Source organism: Castor canadensis, chromosome 10 (assembly GCF_047511655.1).
Source record: "Castor canadensis chromosome 10, mCasCan1.hap1v2, whole genome shotgun sequence".
NCBI lineage: Eukaryota > Metazoa > Chordata > Mammalia > Rodentia > Castoridae > Castor > Castor canadensis.
In genome coordinates this window covers 32,223,090-32,243,385 of record NC_133395.1, presented here as the reverse complement: position 1 = coordinate 32,243,385, position 20,296 = coordinate 32,223,090, and the positions used below count along the sequence as shown (strand labels likewise).

The 20,296-nt window shown below is 34.3% G+C and overlaps 1 protein-coding gene across 14 annotated transcripts in view; it reads right to left on the bottom strand.

Annotated features, from left to right (window-relative positions):
* Mycbp2 (MYC binding protein 2) overlaps nucleotides 1-20,296 on the bottom strand; it is a 257,047-nt gene that overhangs the window by 38,305 nt on the left and 198,446 nt on the right. For 9 of the 14 annotated variants that reach the window (XM_074043187.1, XM_074043188.1, XM_074043189.1 and 6 more), the window contains 7 exons: nucleotides 17,101-17,202; nucleotides 11,370-13,013; nucleotides 10,172-10,341; nucleotides 9,233-9,477; nucleotides 7,058-7,225; nucleotides 2,758-2,915; nucleotides 1,792-1,991 (listed from right to left, as the gene is read on the bottom strand). In XM_074043187.1, coding sequence (XP_073899288.1) covers nucleotides 1,792-1,991; nucleotides 2,758-2,915; nucleotides 7,058-7,225; nucleotides 9,233-9,477; nucleotides 10,172-10,341; nucleotides 11,370-13,013; nucleotides 17,101-17,202 — 2,687 coding nt within the window. The remainder of the gene's footprint in view (nucleotides 1-1,791; nucleotides 1,992-2,757; nucleotides 2,916-7,057; nucleotides 7,226-9,232; nucleotides 9,478-10,171; nucleotides 10,342-11,369; nucleotides 13,014-17,100; nucleotides 17,203-20,296) is intronic. The other 5 variants (XM_074043191.1, XM_020165363.2, XM_074043200.1 and 2 more) reach the window with 1 other exon arrangement.

The following is a 20,296-nucleotide window of genomic DNA, read 5'->3' as shown; positions in this document are numbered from 1 at the left end:
TGGAGTTAGTAGGCATAGGTAAGAACTTTCTCAACGAAACCCCAGCAGCACAGCAACTAAGAGATAGCATAGAGAACTGGGACCTCATAAAGCTAAAAAGCTTGTGTTCATCAAAAGAAATGGTCTCTAAACTGAAGAGAACACCCACAGAGTGGGAGAAAATATTTGCCAGCTATACATCAGACAAAGGACTGATAACCAGAATATACAGGGAACTTAAAAAACTAAATTCTCCCAAAACTAATGAACCAATAAAGAAATGGGCAAGTGAACTAAACAGAACTTTCTCAAAAGAAGAAATTCAAATGGCCAAAAAACACATGAAAAGATGCTCACCATCTCTAGCAATAAAGGAAATGCAAATTAAAACCACACTAAGATTCCACCTCACTCCTGTTAGAATAGCCATCATTAGCAACACCACCACCAACAGGTGTTGGCGAGGATGCGGGGAAAAAGGAACCCTCTTACACTGTTGGTGGGAATGTAAACTAGTACAACCACTCTGGAAAAAAATTTGGAGGCTACTTAAAAAGCTAAACATTGATCTACCATTTGATCCAGCAATACCACTCTTGGGGATATACCCAAAAGACTGTGACACAGGTTACTCCAGAGGAACCTGCACACCCATGTTTATTGCGGCACTATTCACAATAGCCAAGTTATGGAAACAGCCAAGATGCCCCACCACTGATGAATGGATTAAGAAAATGTGGTATCCAGGAAATCAATGTGAGTCAATGCCCTGTATAGCTATCCTTATCTCAACCAGCAAAAACCCTTGTTCCTTCCTATTATTGCTTATACTCTCTCTACAACAAAATTAGAAATAAGGGCAAAATAGTTTCTGCTGGGTATTGGAGGGGGGGAGTGGGTGGTAAAGGAGGGGGTGGGGGCAGGGGGGGAGAAATGAACCAAGCCTTGTATGGACATATGAATAATAAAAGAAAAATGAAAAAATAAATAAATAAAAATAAAAATAAAAAAAAAAAAAGAAAATGTGGTAGCTATACACAATGGAATTTTACTCAGCCATGAAGAAGAACGAAATGTTATCATTCGCTCGTAAATGGATGGAATTGGAGAACATCATTGTGAGTGAGGTTAGCCTGGCCCAAAGACCAAAAATCGTATGTTCTCCCTCATATGTGGACATTAGATCAAGGGCAAACACAACAATGGGATTGGACTATGAGCACATGATAAAAGCACGAGCACACAAGGGAGGGGTGAGGACAGGTAAGACACCTAAAAAATTAGCTAGCATTTGTTGCCCTTAACGCAGAGAAACTAAAGCAGATACCTTAAAAGCAACTGAGGCCAGTAGGAAAAGGGGAGCAGGAACTAGAGAAAAGGTGAGATCAGAAAGAATTAACCTAGAAGGTAACACCCATGCACAGGAAATCAATGTGAGTCAATGCCCTGTATAGCTATCCTTATCTCAACCAGCAAAAACCCTTGTTCCTTCCTATTATTGCTTATACTCTCTCTTCAACAAAATGAGAAATAAGGGCAAAATAGTTTCTGCTGGATATTGAGGGGGTGGGGGGGAGGGGGCAGAGTGGGTGGTAAGGGAGGGGGTGGGGGCAGGGGGGAGAAATGACCCAAGCCTTGTATGCACATATGAATAATAAAATAATAAAAAAAATAATTTTGATGTGAGCATGTGACATCTTCAATAGGCTAATGGCTTTTCATTTGATGCAATCTGACAAAAAGTGGTGTCATTAAATGGAATCATCACATGTGTTTGATGCATGAATTGTAACTCCGTGAATATATTCATACCTCCATAGCAAAAACTCGACAAGCAGATTTCCTTAATGCCTGTTTCATTGCTATTTCAAGACCTTCTAGATCATGGTGTTGTATAACAAAAGCTAAAACTGGCCATTGGAAATTTCGTTCTCCTTTGGAAAGAGAACTGTGGGCTGAGATGAGCCGGGAAAGCTCAGGTGATGGATGTCTCAAGAGGGAAGAACCAACTTCTATATTAAAAAAAAAAAATAAAATTATTAGTTTTCATAGCAGTACATATGAATAACATACTTAAGTTAATATTGAAAATAATATCTAGCATATTTCACTGTGGAGTCTTTTGAGGGGGAGGCATATGATACAAATCTTAAATGATTTCACTTTTAATGAGGAAGAAATAGAGGCCCAGAAAGATTAGAGATAGGTTTTGATTTCAAGACTAAATATAAAGTTCATACTTTCTAAAACATTCTAAAATGCCTACATCATTTCCATAATTTTCTAAAATATTGCTTTAAAACACAGGTATCTCAACAAGAGATTCAAATATTGGTTGAATGAACCTACAAATCATTGAGAGATGCTCAACAATACTTTTCTTTAAGATTTTTAGTAACAACATACATAAGCTGGCATGGAGGCCAGTCTGGGCAGTGTAACAAAATGCTGCCTCAAAAAAGAAAAAAAAGAAACAAGATACATAGTCATTTGCCTGTAATTTTAATGCCAAATCTCCATTTTAGTAAGTAGTCTACCTGGTAAGTTCAATTCATTCTGAACAATCACTGAATGATCTCTGGATGTCCCCTCTCATTGAGATGCAAAATTTACAGAGGCACATTTATGGCTGGGTCACATAGTAATCTATCATAAAGTGGAAATTAATCCATTCCTCTCCCTTCAAATAGCAGATTTTAAGAATTATTGGCAAAGAAAATAATTTTCATTTCCTAATAGTTGAATTACTCAATCTTCCTTATTATGTGCATAACTTACCTGTGTCTCCACTGTTAACTCTTCTTCTAGGGATGGCTTTAACTCGTGCAGGTAAAATAGAGTGTTGTTTGTCATACTCAGAAGCAACAACTGAGTATGACCTTTGGAAGACAGTTCTCTTTGCCAGATCTGTATCAGTTATAGGACTAGTTTCTAAACTGCAGATAGAACAAGAGCACAGGTAAAAACTAAAGAAAACTGAATGAAGTACATCTGTACTTATGATAGTATAGTCAAATATTTGAATCTAAATTTCTTATGGAAAAATAAACTCAAAGCCAACTTGACAATCTTTCTTTAAATCATAATCTGATCTCTTCAAATATAGCAATATTTTGATCTCAGAACTATACCTTAAAGCTTATGGTTTTCTTACATCTATGTTGCATTTCAAATGACAAAGAAGAAAAGGTGCTAAATGTTCTAAGCTCCTCCTAGAATCAAAAGCGTTAGGGTGGAATTCTTATGTCAAAATAGTCAGGACAAATAGGCAGACATGATCATAAATGCACCAAATCAAATTAAAATAATAGCTGTAAAATAGAGAAAGTACTAATAAAATAGAAAACGAAATTTGGCTCATTTTGGCACTTTTCTTTTCGCACTTGAGTGTCTGTTAGGTTCCTTACTCATGGGAAGTGCTGTCCAAAGCACTTTTTTAGATCATTGCTATGTCAAAGCTGTGATGAGAACAAACTAATTTTCAGCATTACAATTATATTATTCTTACATTCTTAAGAACTCAATGATTTTCATTCAGGCTTAAGTCAACTAATGGCTTTTCTACTTATTGTAGTAACAATAAAAACATTTAAAAGGTTATTAAGATAGCTGTATAACTTTATGAAAAAGAAAAGTATTTTTCTGATTTCTCTACAACAATTTACAAGCTATTCTTTTCATGTGTTCTTTTTAGTTACCTAATTTTAAATTGAGACATTTTGGTCACCATGAGCTCTAGAACTGTCTTGTTTCCAACATTCAAGCCACACGTGACATCCATGTCCCTCAGTAAAGTTTATACACTTTCTCGGAAGCAGTTAACTCCCTGGATGGATTCTTTACTTACTACCTCTCTATGCTGATGTACATTCTTGTGTAAAAAGAGCATAAATGCGATAAATTCACTGGGGGTAATTGTGCTTGCATGTCATTTTGGGCTGTCTGGTTTCAAAATGACTGGATGCATAAACTGAATTCATTTTATACATGGCGTTACCATTCTGTTTTACAGACAATTTTCAATAAAAAAAGAATCATTATACAATTTTAAAAAGATGATTTCTTATAAAAATATGATAATGTTTGTGAAAAATTAAGCAACACAAGAAGCCCCATAAAGGAAGCAAAAAAAGACTATCATTAACTTACCCTTGGCTACATTGGGTCAGATAATTCCTTGTTGTGGGAACTGTCTTGTTCAACAACACTGCCTTTTACTCACTAGGACGCCAACCGAAACAGCTCAGTGTGGCAAGCAGCAGAATTGTTTCCAAATATTGTTAGATGCTAGTTGAGAGGCAAAAACTGCCCTTCTCCCCCATTGAGAACCACTTATTTAAGGAACTCACTATTCATCTTTTATAATAGCTTGAGTTGTCAAGATGCTTTTTCATTAATTGCTCAAAATGTGTTAAGTTCCCTGAATTACTGCATGCCTGAGAATGTCTAAATCCAGGTGAATATAAAGAACCTGGGTCACAGTTTCTTTTCTTTAGGATTTTGTGAACATTATACTTATGTGCTCTGATATCATTATATTTTCACTGTCTACTGATTCTTTTAAACATGCTTTTTATTAATCATTTGAGTCATGTGATTAACCCAGAATTAAACATGAACTTTGTGGTGGAATGGTGTTTTCTAGTAAAATTAAAATATGGGAACATGTACTAATGTTCTTAAGAACTTTTCTTTGTGAGTATAACTAAATTCAAATATATTATCAGTATATCTAATATTGGGTAAAACTTCTCTAAGTTAATATTTTTTTTTTTGGAACTTAACATTGTTTTATTATTCCTTTCATTTGAAGTTATGATTTAAGAAGTATGAATTTCGTCTGTAACTTTCCTTTCACAATATGACTTCTTTTTTCTTGCTCAGACACTTGATTTTTTTTTTTTTTTTTTTTTGAGTAAGATATTTCTTGGGCTGGGGCTCTGCTCAAGTGGTAAAGCACTTGCCTAGACTGCGGGAAGCCCTGGTTATAATCCTTAGTATTGCCAAAGCGGTATTTCTTATCTGTTGAAAAATTTCCTAATCTAATTCAGCATAATTTTACATTGGGAAGTTTTTTTTTTCCCTGTCATTATGATTATCTCAAATCTTTCCTTTACATCAATAATATAACTTACTGTTTTATATTTTCCTAATTATTTTCTATTTTATAACAATGCTGATTTGATCTTCCGTCTGTCCTCTTAGCTCTGTAATGATCTTTTTATTTCATTTTGTTTTTAGATCACTTTCACATTTGAGCTTTGGTTTTGTGAAATTAATATTATCCAATTAGTCAGTACTACAGCTTACGCACAGATGAGTTTTCTTCCAGTTTGGGTTTTTTCAATCTGAATTTTGAATGGCATACTATTTTCATTTTGCTAATGCTTGTTTTATTAGGAAACATTCGTTGTACAGGGTGGGAGGATTCTTTGTGACAATTCTAAATAGCCTTACACTGTACATTGGTTAGATCTGTTTAGTTCTTTCTTTAGCTTGTTCTGATAATGAATGTGTGGATCTCCCTAGATTTCTTTTCCACCATACTTGGCATCTGTTTTTATTCCCTTCTCAGAGGTAGCTAGAGACTTTATTTGCTATTCTACACCAGGGATCATTCTGTGGTAGCATTCCTTGGGACCTTAAATTGTTGCTCTGCTTCAGCAACTGTTGCAGAACAAAAGATTCTCTAGAATTTTCCAATTTCTGCTGGTATTTGAGAGATGATAGATTCCAGGGCTTTTCACACTAGAAGATTCTACCTGGACCTTTTTCTGAGGTTTGCATCCATCTTGATCTACTTTCCTCTAACTTTGAAGGTTATCTGGCTTTTCAACATCTTCTCAGGGTCATTAGTTTAAAAAAATGTATGGCAACTTTTATAAGCTGGAGTTGCTACCTTTTTCTTGATTTTTTAAGAAAAATGTAAAAATTCTTTGGGTATTTAGGATGAAAAATTCTCAGATACAGCTTTGTTTCACTATCATTAACTTGAAGTTCATACTATTTGATTTTAATCCTAGAGGGTTATAATCACACAATGAATGACATATCAGACTAATCTCAAAATCATTTTTTAGATACCTTTATAAGGTGTATTTCCTTTAGAGATACTTTATCACCTTTAAAAACATAAAATCTGTGTTGTACTACTTGGAGAAAATGTGGAGAATAGCTACAAAAAAACTGATGAGAAATCCACACAGATGAGGGGAAAAGTTGCAAGCATTTTTAATAGAAATACACTCATTTGGATATGTAAGTTCTATTATATTTATTAAATATCTTTGAAATTACTTCAACTGTATAGCATTAATGAAGTAGCATATCTTAATAAGTATTTTCTCTCTTCCTTCAGCAAACATCCTACTTTCCAATGATACCATATTCATAGTTATTCATGCCTAAAATTTCTTATCTTTCAATTATCCAGTTGGTCAACAAGTCACATTGATTTTTTTCCTATAAAATATCTCCTTTATTCATCTTTTTTTCAGTCATTGCCAATGTAATTCAATGCCACACACCTAGTGAAATATATGACAAAATTTATCAGCTTCTCAATTGACACTGTGAGACTATCTTTGCATATTTGTCATGTTGTCCCTTCTCTAAAAAAGTTTCAATAGTTTCTGATTTTCTTGTGCATTATATTTACATGGTTCCATTCAGTTTCAAGAAGCTCTTTACTTTGGCACTACCATGCCTACGTGAGGAGGCATTGTGTGAATGAACTAAGAAGTTTATTCTCAATGCCACTTCTCCCACGAACTGTCTATATGCTGCCTCAAAGTCAACTTTCCTTACTCTGATTAAGTGTAAAACTAAATGACATATCAAACAGTAATCTTTTATTACACCATTAGTTGATCTTTTCTCTCCAACTAATCTGTTTCTCTCATAAAGGATTTTATTCATATATGTATAATACTTTTTCATACTGTTCTGGTAGTTAGCAGAGCTGACTATCTCTCTTAAGATGAATGGCTTTATCAAAGATCTTTTACAGCATTCTTTTCTAGTTCAAAGTCTTCCATCAAACACTGGCTATTCAACAGAGAGGAGGTAATTAGAATACCTTGGAGGCATAGACTTCATATTGCTCTCTGGCTCTTCAAATACATTAGGACTTGCATCAGGAGTTACTGAAATGTATGGGGCAGGTACAGATGTTGAGCGTAGATACCTCATTTCATCCTGGAACAGGTTGTCATCTTGATAACCCACAAAATTTTCATGATGATGCCTGTTAAATCAAACCCAAGAACTTAAGAGTATGATGGAAATATGGATGCTCTTCATTTTTAATCTCCTTTGTAAAAAGCAAAGCAGCAAATGTCAATCTAGAAGTAAAGGTGAAGTATTAAAATATTCAGAGATGCAAGTAGGTGGAAATAAAATTCTGTTGATTTTACATAGATATTCCAGGTAACATAATATTTCAAATCCAAAATTGAACTTATTTTCTTTTCCTTTGAGGGCATTTCCATGTTCCAGTGTTGGGTGAGTGATCCCACCAACTATCTTGGTGCTAAGACTAGACTATTTCAGAGTCACAGTAGGCTTAGCCTTCAATCATCACTAGTAACTCAGGCCTATAATGCCAAGTTTTTTCTCACAGCAATTCTCTCTTCTCATTACTTATCATCACTGCCATGGTATAGACTTGTATTCCTTGCATGGCCTATTGAAATACAGGCATTTACTTTTTGGGCAGGAACATATATGATTCAAACTTGAAAAAATATTAAATACATAAAATGTTCTACGGGCTAAGGGGAGACCATTCCCCAGAGAGCTAAAATTATAAAATCTGTAATTATGTTAGCACTTTCTACATGGATTACAATTGTATACATTTTCTTTCTAACTGGAATAAAAAGTTGCTAATCCAAGTCACTGAGTGATCTAAATGAAGTTAAAGATGCAAGTGGCATGTCTGATGATTTCTACCTCAGTTTCAAATGTATTTAGTCTCACATTTTCCTTTTCCTTTTTAAGTTATGCTATGGCAATAATAAATATAAACATTTTCAAAAACCAAACAAATCTGCTATAGAACGAGGGTGATACATTTCAAAAGGGAACAATGGATTGGAAAGCCATGACAGCAGGTGATACCTAGAAATCTTCATTTGTGAACTGTTAAAAAAAAAAAAACCAAACAACTTGAATTTGGAATATGAAATTCCAAAACGACTGTTTTGTCATGTCACAACATAACATGTGAAAGTAGAGGCTGTACCATCCACGTCTAATATGGGAAAACAGCACAATATTAATAGGTTTTTCTTCATCTTCAGGTATGCCCTTTTGTCCAGTTTCCACATTCCACAGTGTGATCTTTTAATTGCAAACCAGGCCATATATTTTCCTGTTTAAAATTCTTCTACTGATTCCTCTACTTATAGGATAAAATCTAACCTTGGTAAGAGCTACAGAGCCTGATGTTTCTTGGGTTACCACTATGAGGAACATTTCACTATGTATAATGCTTTAACAAACCTGTGAGTCCTCAAATATGTAGTGAGATTTAATCTGTGTCTACTCTGCCAGAAATAGTTTTGCTCCCATTACCTGCCTGACAGATTGCTATTTATCATTCGAACTCTGCTAAAGGGTCAGACCCTCTGGGAAACCTTTCCTGGCATACTTGAGAAGACTCAAGTCATTTCCATCTTTGTGCTCTAACAGCATCCTATGCATGCTTCTATTAGAGAACTCCTATGACACCATAATGTTTTGATAATATGTGTCTTCCCACCAGTATGAGCATAGATGTCAGGATTTTACTATATTCATCTCAGTGTCTTTGGGGCCTACCAGAAAGCTAGTACCTAGCTGGCACTTGTTTAAATACTACCAGAAATAATGTTTTAAAAAAATGGAAAGCCTTTCATATGAAGCATCAGTTTTTTTCCACATCAGCATTTCCTATTAACAACCTGACAGAGAATAAAAGGATTATAGCTGTAGTCTTTCTAAGACATGTTACTTTAAAAATAATACTAAAAATTGACAAAATTTTTGCATGATAATAGGACAGTGACATAAAATGTGTACCTATTAGTAATGTGTCACCCAAAGCAATTCTGAAAATAAATTCCTGGAGGCTTCTTTACTGTATACAATATACGTATATAATGTAATGTGTGTATTCAGAGTAAATACTGGACTATCCTATGATATTAGTTAATCAACAAGAGCTGTTAATCCAAAGGTGATGAAAAACACAGGAACAAAATTTTATTACCTAGCTAATGTCTGTAGGTAGAGACAAGGCATTTTCACAGGAAGATCCTCAGAAATGCCCTCTTTCACGCTGGGCAGCTGCGATTGGAAGGGCTTTGCAGGATGGTAACACAGAATGCTTGGTTCTGCTGCACTGCTCAGGGACAGCAGGAAAAGGGCATTGGCTTTGATCACCTGGTGGGCTTCCATGGTGGGCAAGGCACGGGGAGTCTTTACCTGCAGTGGTTTTCTTCGAGATTGTTTGACCTGGCAATGAAAGAATGAAATGACTTCTTCTTCCTTATTTAAAATTTTAATTTCTTAAGCCAAATTTTGAGTTTCTAATAAAAATTATGGAACTATATTCAAGTAATTAATGATAGTGATGGCCAATACAGCATTTACTTCATGCCTCACCCCAAAGTGACTGAAACAATTTTATATTGAACACAAAATATATTTCTTTTCTTGGGGAAATTTAAACCTTAACTTTGTTAAATCTAAGTGTAATTAACAAAAAAACCACAGTAACATGTGTGTGTGTAGGGGGATATTCAGCAAAATTCCTTGGTGTGGTGTGTCACTAGTGAAAATGATCTTGAATTTCCAAGAGTCCCACAGAGTAATTAGGTATTATGGAAAGGAGATAAAGAACAGGGAAACAAAATAGTCTAAAAAGAAAGAAAGTGCAGAGTGAAATTTATGTGTATGTATAGATAAGAGCAATATATAATTAACAATAAAGAATTAATTAAAAGATGAACATTTAGTTGTTTTATATACTAATGTATTTTTAATTAAAAATAGCTGACAGTACAAATGTTAAATGTGTATATTATTTTTTATGTAAAAGCTGATTTTAATGTCAACATATGGAATCAACTGATTTAATATGATTATAAAGATTCTTACAGGCCTATGCATAATGGTAATACTATAGACAAGAATGGCATAAAAATACCTTCTCCCTTGCAGCAGTCTGTTTTTCACGGAGGTATTTTTCTCTACAACGATCACATACCAGGTACCAAGTGCTTCCTCCTATGCCACCATCACCACAGTTACCAGCCCATCCTCCACAAAAATGCCCAATGCTATTGTAACCTTGTCCACCAGCATAACGGCCACAACCTTGAGATAATAATAAAAATATATATTTAACATTGCAAGTGTTTTTTAATAGTCTGATCTTTATTATTGTATGTTGATAAAAATAGATGCTTGACCAAAAAATAGACAACTAAGTGATATATAAAGCATTAGAGATGATCTATATCTAGGTGAGCAGATTAAAATATAAGATATGAGTAGCTTTAGATTTACCTAAAAATGATGATAAAATAGACAAAACAAGTATATTCTGTAAAAATGATATATTTTCAGGAATCATGTATTTTAAAACATTTTACAATTGATACACAGAAAGAGAAAAAAATTATCCATATGTGAATTTTGAAATATGGAGAGTATAAATTACTTTTATTTACCTAAAACACAATCTTTTAATAAAACAATACATACTACTTGCATATGAAAATCCCCACAGAAAACACTATAATTCATTAAATTTGGTATTTTGAAAAGGAAAGCACTAAATTGAAGGAGACTTAACACTGAGATCTGCCCTGTGTGCTTAGAAATACCATTACTTCTATTGTGCAAGACCTTAATGGCATCCTTTAACACATAAAATATTTAGAAAAATAAACAATATTTCAAAATGTGCTACGTTAAGATGAAATAACACTACATTTCCTGATGAGTATACTATTAGAATTTATCTACCCATTTCCCAAAAAACCTATTATTCTTACAACGTACTTTTATTTATTTTTTATTTTTTGGTGGAACTGGGGTTTGAAGTCAGGGCTTTGGGCTTGCAAAGCAGGAGCTCCAGCTTGAGACACATTTCTAGTCCATTTTACTCTGGTTGGTTTGGACATGGGGTATCAGAAACTATTTTCCCAGGCTGGCCTCAAGTAGCTAGGGTTACAGACATGAGCTGATAATGTACTTTTAAATGATGTTACAAAATGCTATAAATTCTGGACAACAGTTTGCCTCTACTTTAACATAATTCGTAGAGCAGCCGAGTTAGAGGCAACAAGTTCATTAAAAAATAAAGTATTTCTACACATATATTTAACAGCATCATTTACCTGGGTGAGCTTGTCGCATGTGATAGGTCACTGGGTATGGATGGGATTCTCCACACAGCTCACAGATGGTATCTTTTTCTGGTCCTCCTACAGCCAGTTGGGCCATCTCACCAAACAAATTGCCCCTGGGCCTAACTTCTGCCTTTTCTTTTTTCTTTTTTTCCTTTTTGGCCTTTTTATTCTCTTTCTCAGATTCTTTCTTTTTAAGGACTGCACAGGAACCGGGACTTGGAAAAATCATATTCTGGGAAGCAGCTTTGATAGTAGCCAAAGAGATATCTTCCCAAAAAGCTACTAAATGTTGTAAAGTTAAGGGAAGAGGAGACTTAGACTTCATTGTGTGCTGCATGGACATTTCGAAGGTGGCCTCAGTTTTTCCATCTTCACACTTTTCATGCAGTGGTGGTTCCTTAAGCATAGACAACACCTTATTTTTGTTGATGCTACCCATCTTAGATATATCTGGTCCATGAGGTGCAATATTAAACATATTCAGGGCAGATGATATTTCCAGCGAGTGCCTATTTTTTAATTTTATTTCCTTTTCCTCAGTGGGCTGCTGACTATTCAAACTACTCCTTATAGGAGCATGTTCTTTGGAAAGTTCAGGATTAAATTTTAGGAAAGAAGAACAGGCCATTGCATCATGTACTATGCCTTCATGCCACAGGAAAGACGCAAAGACTGCTCTGGCACACTCAGCCACAGATGGGGACATGGCTTGCTTAGCTGGCTCTAAAGGTTTGGATCCATCTGCTTTGAAAAGAAAACTAGATTTTTCTTTTTTGGGCCTGGTGTGTCTGTTAGCACATTTTCTACTTATTTTGGGGGATGCTCTCATTTCCTGTTCATCTTTCAGTGGTGCTTTTCCTATGCTGAAATGAACTTTATTAGAACTTTCATCCACACTCTTAAATTCGCTGCTTTCATCACAGGTGCTATCTATCAGACTATTTGTTTTTAAAGTACTTGAAGTGCAGACTTCAACCACCTCACTATGAAGGTTTTCCTGTACCACATGGGGAGAGGGAGCTCGATTTTCAGATCCAGGGGAGTCTTTAGAATCCTTTGGTACTGATTTCGGTTTTGGTGATGTGGATCGTCCCCTTAATGGCTCTGTGAGGGGCATTTTTTTCTTGCGGAGGGTATCTGGATCAAGTGTGTAAGAGTCTGATTTGGAACGTTCCCGAGGAGGATCAAGTTTTGTCTTAACAGGAGTAGTGTTTCTTTGAGGTAGATTTTTATCTTGTGGTGAGGAGGAGCGTGGAGAACTAGCACCAGATGGGCTAGACCTGTTGGCTGGGAGAGTCTTTGGCTTGGGAGATGATGACCGAGAACCTGGTCCTGGAGATTCAGCTCTGAGGCTAGAAGACATCCTCCCATCAGACTTCAGTGTCTGCAAGGTGTTATGGTTGGGGGACAATGACCTACTATGGGAATCTGACCTCAACTTTGCAGCATCAGATTTTAACATGAGGGATTCACTAGCAGACAAAGCTTCTGTCCCCCTTGGCTTCTTCTGGTCAGCAGGAGTCCGGCTCATGCGTCCATCAGGCTTAAGTGATCTGTTATGTTTAGAGGACAGCTCTGATTTTCCTGATGTAGAAACTGGTCTAGAAGATGTTGAAACATTTCCTCGGTCACCTGTATGGTCCATTTCATAGTGAAACTTGTTAATAAGTTACAACTTACAGATATTTAGCCACCAAACACTAAGATAAAAAGCAAAGCTACAATATTTCTACTGCTTTTCAAATATAAAAATGCCTTAGGAATAAAAGAAAAAAGGGGAAATATTTCTAATCAAATTTCTATAGTAGACAACCATTACTAGTATAGACTGAAAATATAGTACCTATGTTCCTGTATGTGTTAATGTGATAGATGAACCTCAGTCGTAGTATATCTAATTAGAATTTAAATTGAGTGACTGACTACAAAGGAAAAAACTAGCTATTGTTTTTGGAATGAGAAATTATGAAAACATGTATTTTATCATATGAAATAATTAAGCCAAATTTCCAGTAGAGTGAAACCTAATATCATTAAGATAATGGTGTAGGTCTTGTTGAATCAGGAAACAAAATTTATAAATTTGTAGCTTTCATGTGTACAAATAAATACAGACTAATAAAGAGCATCTCAGGAGAAACCCTGCTTTAATGATTGGATTAGAATTACTTATAATTAACATATGAATATCCTAAAGGTATTAACTGCACATAATTCAGGCAGTCTTATTTATAAACAGGCTATATTCCAGTAAGCTTAGCTGATTAGATCACAGAACTTATGGCCCCTGTAAATAAGAGTAATGTCAGGATCCTCAGAATGAATAGGATAAGTTTGACTTTTTGTTTCTTAAAACAAAGTCCAGAGGAAAAAACAAATAAATTTCCCCTTTCTAAAACAAAGCACTAGATAATTCCACATAGATACCATTTGTAATTGGTGTACTGGCCTTCACTCTGTGTCTGTCCATCCTGATACTTAATACTTTTCTCTGAGGTATTAGACCCAGGCTGTTTTGTCCTAAGTAGTACAACCTTCAACATTACCTTTCCTCCTTAAAAGGCAAACACCTGCTACACAAGTGACATTTATTGTTGTTATGAGGAAAGCAATTTGACTGAAGTGAGTCAAATGGTATGAAAAACGGAAAACTCCAAGTCTTGCCAGATGTACTTATGTTTTTTAGAAGAGGATTCTTAGGAAATTGAGATGAATTTGTTAACTGGCTACAATTGCAGCTCTTCTCTCTTTTCCAGAAAATAGAGTTTGAACAAATTTGGATAATTGGGAAAATTCTTTGTATGCATGCATGTGTGTTTATTGTCATACTCTAGTAATCCTTATGTCAGGACAGTAGTGCTATAGGATCTTCCTTCCTTATGGAAGGTCTTCTAGGGCAGGTTTTTGTCTATTCTTCAATGATGTATTGTCAAGAATGGGTCTTGGAATACAGTAGATGCTCAAGAAGTATTTGCTGAATAAGTAATAAATTATCAATTTTTTCTCATATTATTCTCAAATGTTCAGATTCTCTGAGAATCTGCTTCTTAGAGCTATGGCTCCAAGGCTACGGGGCAGAGGTGGCAGCAGTCATTGCTGCGCAGGTGTTCAGGGCTTGCAACTACAGTGATCCTGCAGTGAAGGGCATGGTATGACCACAAGCCATATGGGCACACTGCTGAACTGTATTTATTCACCTGCAAAATGCCCATGTTTGGCAAAACATTCTGGTTCTTTGGATGAAAAAAAAACTATTCTGAATACAATGGGCTTCAGTTTTGCAATGCTTTATCACTCTGTCCGTGATTTTCTTTATCATATTTTTTCTTTTCTTTTTGGTGCTGGAAATCAAACCAGGGCCTGTGCATGCTAGGCAAGGGCTTTACCACTGAGCCATATGCACAGCTCTGTGGACTTTTTATAAATGCAGTTTGAAATTACACTAAATTTTTGGGAAGATGAGGGAAAAAAATCACACACACACAACAGACTTCTAAGTATAGATCTGGTTTGGGAGAATACAGATAAACAGATGTGTTCTTGATAAATTTAAGTACTTTCAAACTGTTCAAAAGTAGTTAAGGAACCATTGCCTATTTTATTTTATTGACTTAATATTGTATCAAGGAAATTTTTATGAACAAACAAGCTGTATTTAGTAGAATTAAACATCAGCCTAGTCCTGGGCACTGATTTTGAGTATGGCGTGTTGGAGTATTAGTCTTCTCTTACTTCTCCAAGAGTCAGAAGTCTTTTATCACCTCTATCATCACATTTATTCAAGAAGTTGCATCATATATCATAATGGATCACAACAAATAAGTAGTAAGTCATTTATATCTGGTACTCCTCTCTCCAAAAAACTCAAATTTTAACTGAGCTTTCTAATTTATAAATGAAGACAATTTATTTTAGGATTGAGAATTTAATAAGAAAGCTTCCTCACCACGATTATCTACTGCCTGCCTCAGATGTGTTCTAAATCCTGCAAATCAATTGCACGGAATGGTGAATACATGCTGATATTACACTTAACCCTAGGAGTATAAGAATTCTTAGTGTTGGGTATTTCCTCGTAATGGAAACATCCTCTGTGGTTGTTTGAACAACGGGATGTCATATATTAGGGACATCACTTTTCATATGTGAGCAAAAAAGTCTATAATATTGAAAGAGTCAGAAAGAACTTTGTATACCTTATTTCTATTTCTCTAGCAGATTTGTCAAAATGACAACTAAATATCTGTTGGAGTTCAGGTGTATAAATATTAGCAGAAGTCCTTTCCTGGGATGTATTTCTCAAATCATAACTAATTCCTTTTGAGAAACACCTTTTCCATTGCATTTCACACACTTAAAAAAAAAGTATGCTAAGTTTGTGAAGTGAGGTAAACCCACATGCTAACCAATATTTGTGCATCTTTTTTGTGTGGCTTTCAAAAATTTTGCAACATATAGTAAATGCTGCTCAAAATTGTCATGTGTGGTTGTCTCAAAATATTAACAAATACTTTGTTAAAAATCTTTGAGCCACATCCGTTACCTTCACAATCATCACTTAATTTAGTTTAGTTTAATGGTTATATTTATAACATGTAAGTTGAAATAACAGGCAAACATTTTCTAGCCTCAAAAGAATCTTGACATGACAAGACAGAAATTCAGTGTATTCAAACAAATTAAATATTACTAAAACATGTTAAATCTTAACTATTCATCCACTAAATCACCTGCACGATTTTTTCATGCCCAAATCATCACCAGATTCTATACCATACTGCATATATAATATTATACCATAACATGTTACAATATGTAGTACATATCATCTTATATATCATATGCTCCTATACAATACATGTCAAGTTATATAACTATACTTTATATTTACTATTTGTATATTTACTTTACAATAGTTTTTATTCATTTTTAACAAAAATTAGTAATTGGAAAAACTTACACAAATATATTAGTCATTGCTGCAAAACTTCAAAAATTATCTTAAAATACAGGATTTAAAAACTTAAATATTACTTTAGGACAAAAAATTAAATAGGCATCTGTTGTACTTTAAATGATCAAAGGCAATTTTTTTTAATTTTCTGAAATTTTGTCAGTTGTCAATAGTTTAAACATTTCTAAATTTAAAATATTAAAATTAATCAACCAAGAAAATACTGTACAAAAGATTCACGCCAAACAGGATAGGTCTCTCTCTCCTCTCTCTCTATCTCTCTGATGATAAATAAGTTAAAGTAAAAATTTTAACTTAATTTAAAAATATTTCTCATAAAACGGAATAGGTAAAAATGATTTTTATATTACATACAGTAAAATGAGTCTAAGACTAAATTCTCCTGTAAGATACTATATTTGTATAGATTATCATGTGCCTTATACATATATCATCTTGTTCTAATACTAAGAAATTAGGCGTTTCTTTCTATGTGCCTATTTTATCTTTTAGGCTCTCATAGGTCTAAAAGAAAATAAAAAAAATTTAACCCACAGATACAATAAACATGCGTAGCAATTAGGATATGCTATACTCTTTATGAATAGGAACATCATAAATTACCTCAAATAAAATTTTAAATAAAATGAAACCTTAATTAAAAAATGGGATGGAATGAAAATGATTGAGATGAATTAAATCTTCTTTACTGACAATTCCTTTGTTCATTAAGAATGACCCATCCATGGATGCACGTATACCCACCCTTCAGTTTGTGAGACAGAGATGAGAGAGCAGAGGCAGGCCCAGCTACACCAAAATTTTTGTAAATGCGCTCACGAGAAGCAAGGTTGCGAGATGGAGATTCTACAGTGGAAAACATTGGCAAAGAAGCAGCACAGATTCAATGGAAAAAAAATTTAGCAGAGAACACAAGCAAAAACAAAGCATTTCAAATGGTATGCAACAATAAACTGCTATTAATAATAGTTTATATTCTGCTAAATTTTTCAGTAGGTTTGCATAAAATTAAAACTGAACACAAAGGTCAAATTAATTTAGATTAATTGTGTTAATATGTCCAAATGTGTTAAGTTAAACTTAGTACGGTTTATCTGATAAATTAAATTTGAGCATTTCTTTTTAGACTAATACTTCTGAGCTGAGTTTTTTAAAACTTAGTGCTTACTTACAAATAACAGTTTGTAGGTAAGTTATTACTTACCTATAAATAATGATGGAAGAAAAAGAAATGTTATTTATAGTTTAACTTACTGCCACCTGGTTTTCTAAACAAACACATTATTATGCTTTTCCAATATTTATCTCCAATATGGACCTACACTGTCTATTTTTCTTGGTGCTAACCTGGGTATTTATTGTTTGTTTTGTAGATTCTACTTCTTTTTTATTAGCATATTATTGTTGTACCAGGGGTACATTGTGACATTTATGAAAGTGGTTACAATATATCTTAGATTCATCTCCTCCATCTTTCTCCTTTTTCCCCTTCCCCCCCTCTTACAACACTTTCAATATGTCTCATTGTTCCATTTTGATCCTACTTTGGAGATGCTAAATTTTATTTGTGAAAAGTCTTACAACACAAAGCAAAAAAACCCTGACAACTCACACACAAGATTTAGACACACTAATGATTTACCATGCAAAAAATTGAAGTACTTAATATCAAGTAACTGATCTTTGTTCACAGAATTAATAGACATTTTAAAGCATAGTCCTGCAACATTAGTAAGCTAAAAAAAATCTCTATTTGAATCTTAAAAAAATTCATTGTAATTAAATCACAGCAATTAAAATAAATCAGTTGGGATAAAATAAATTTAGGGAATAAGGAGATAAACTTAATATTGAAATTTTAAAAACTAGACATAGCACAAACTTTCATAATAATCATTAAATGCAAAATATTGAGTATTATGTGTCAGACATTGTTCTAGGAATGGGAGATATGAAGATGAACAAAAACATCTTAGGGAGCTTATATCTGGATGAAAGGAGAGACAGAACAAGCAAATATGTATATTATATAACAGCTGCTAATAAGCATGTAGATGTTGAGTAGCACTCTATGATGGGGTAATAACTTGTCAAATACTGCTGATAGATCAAGTAAAAGGACAACTTAGAACTGACTACTGAATTTTATAAAGACAAAAATCACAGATTAACCAGAGTAGTTCTGTGGATGAAAATGAAAGCTCAAATGTGGTGGGTGAGAAAGAGAGAGCAAGAGAGACCAAGAGAAAGAGAGAGAGAGAAAGAGAGAGAGAGAGAGAGAGAGAGCAAGAGAGCCCGACAGAAAGAGAGAGAGAGACACGGAGATTGACATTTCTCAAATAAACCCAGTGGACGAGAAGTCTGATTTAAAAGATAAAACTTTTGCTAATCTTGAGAGTAATAACATACACTATATTATAGTGTAGAAGTTAGAGTACAACAAAGGGAGATATAGTAGACCTAATCCTTTAGAAATTTAATTCAGTGTAAAATTGAGAATGCTTTATTGATTAATTTCTGCTAAATATGCATAATTTAATGTCCTATTTTCAACTTGTTAGTCAACAATGCCATCTTCGGTTATGAGAATATAAGTATGCCTCCCAATTTCAAATTTTATTACAGCTTATTGGAAAAAAGTTTCCCAACTGAACTCACCTTTTCTTGAAAGCTGTCCTTTGGCGTCTGTACTTTTGGTTATTAGATAAGTATATTATATTTTGAAACAAAACAGAAAAGTGGATGTCTTTCTAGGCTGCCTCCACAACTGTGCTGAGCTTGCCTTGTGCATTTTACTGCCTAAATATTACTATAGTTGGCACTTCTTCTAGACTCTTTCTGCAGCTAACTTTAGTTTAAGTCCTACTCAACTTTTCTCTGGACGCACTGCCATCTCCTTTTCTCTAGGACCTTTATCATAATTCTTTTGATTGTCTTTTATAAATATAAAAGATCACATCACTGCTTTTGTTAAACATCCTATAAAACTATTTCCTTCATGTACTCTCTCCATTTACTCCATATACTTAGAGAGCAAAGCCTAAAGCACTAACTGTGGCTCACAAGATCCTTCATGATCCAGCCCATCTTTCCTAGGATAAGATACTTCCATGAGGCCACTCATACAAATATACGGTACTTCTGAAATTAATCATGTTCAAGTATATGGATAAAGTTGAGTCAGATGAAGTGGTTAGAATGATGGGATGTGGTATATATTTGATACATGTTAGCTTTTACTATTTCATACCTTCTTGACTTTCCTCAAACCACCAACACACACGCCATGCTAATATGAGCTGGTTGACTGCTTCTTATTTTACTGAGAGAAAAAGAAACAGACGAGAATATGCTTGAGCTCCCAACACCATGTTTTTCTTCCTCCCTTCGTTATGCATAAACTATCTGTGCTTTCTACAAACTTTCCACTTTGTGCTGGATCTCATTTCCTCTCCTATGTAAGAATATCATCCCAGCAAGGATCCCCTCTCTCCTGCATCATTAACTTTTCTTTCTCTATTGAATTATTCTAATTAAGAAGATAACTTTGATTTTAATTCTTTTTTCTTTAACAAAGAAAACAAAAACATCTCCAGATCTTGCTTTTTTTGTTCCTAGTGTGTTGCTCTATTTTTTTTCTTTCTTTAAATGAGCAAATTTCTTTATACTCAGAGTTTCTCAATTTCTCTTTCTCCTTCTCTAGAACACACTCTAATCATGCTTTGGCATCTGAATTCTACTGGATTTGTCCTGATCAAGGTCACCATAACCTCCAATGGCTTATTCTCAATCCTCATTTTACCCTGACCTGTCAGCAACATTTGAAACACCACATACATCATTATCTCCTTGAAATTCCTTCTTACTTGGCATCCAGAAATACCAGTGACTTGATTTTCCTTCTATCTCTACAGGCACTTCTTAGTGTCTTTAGCCAATT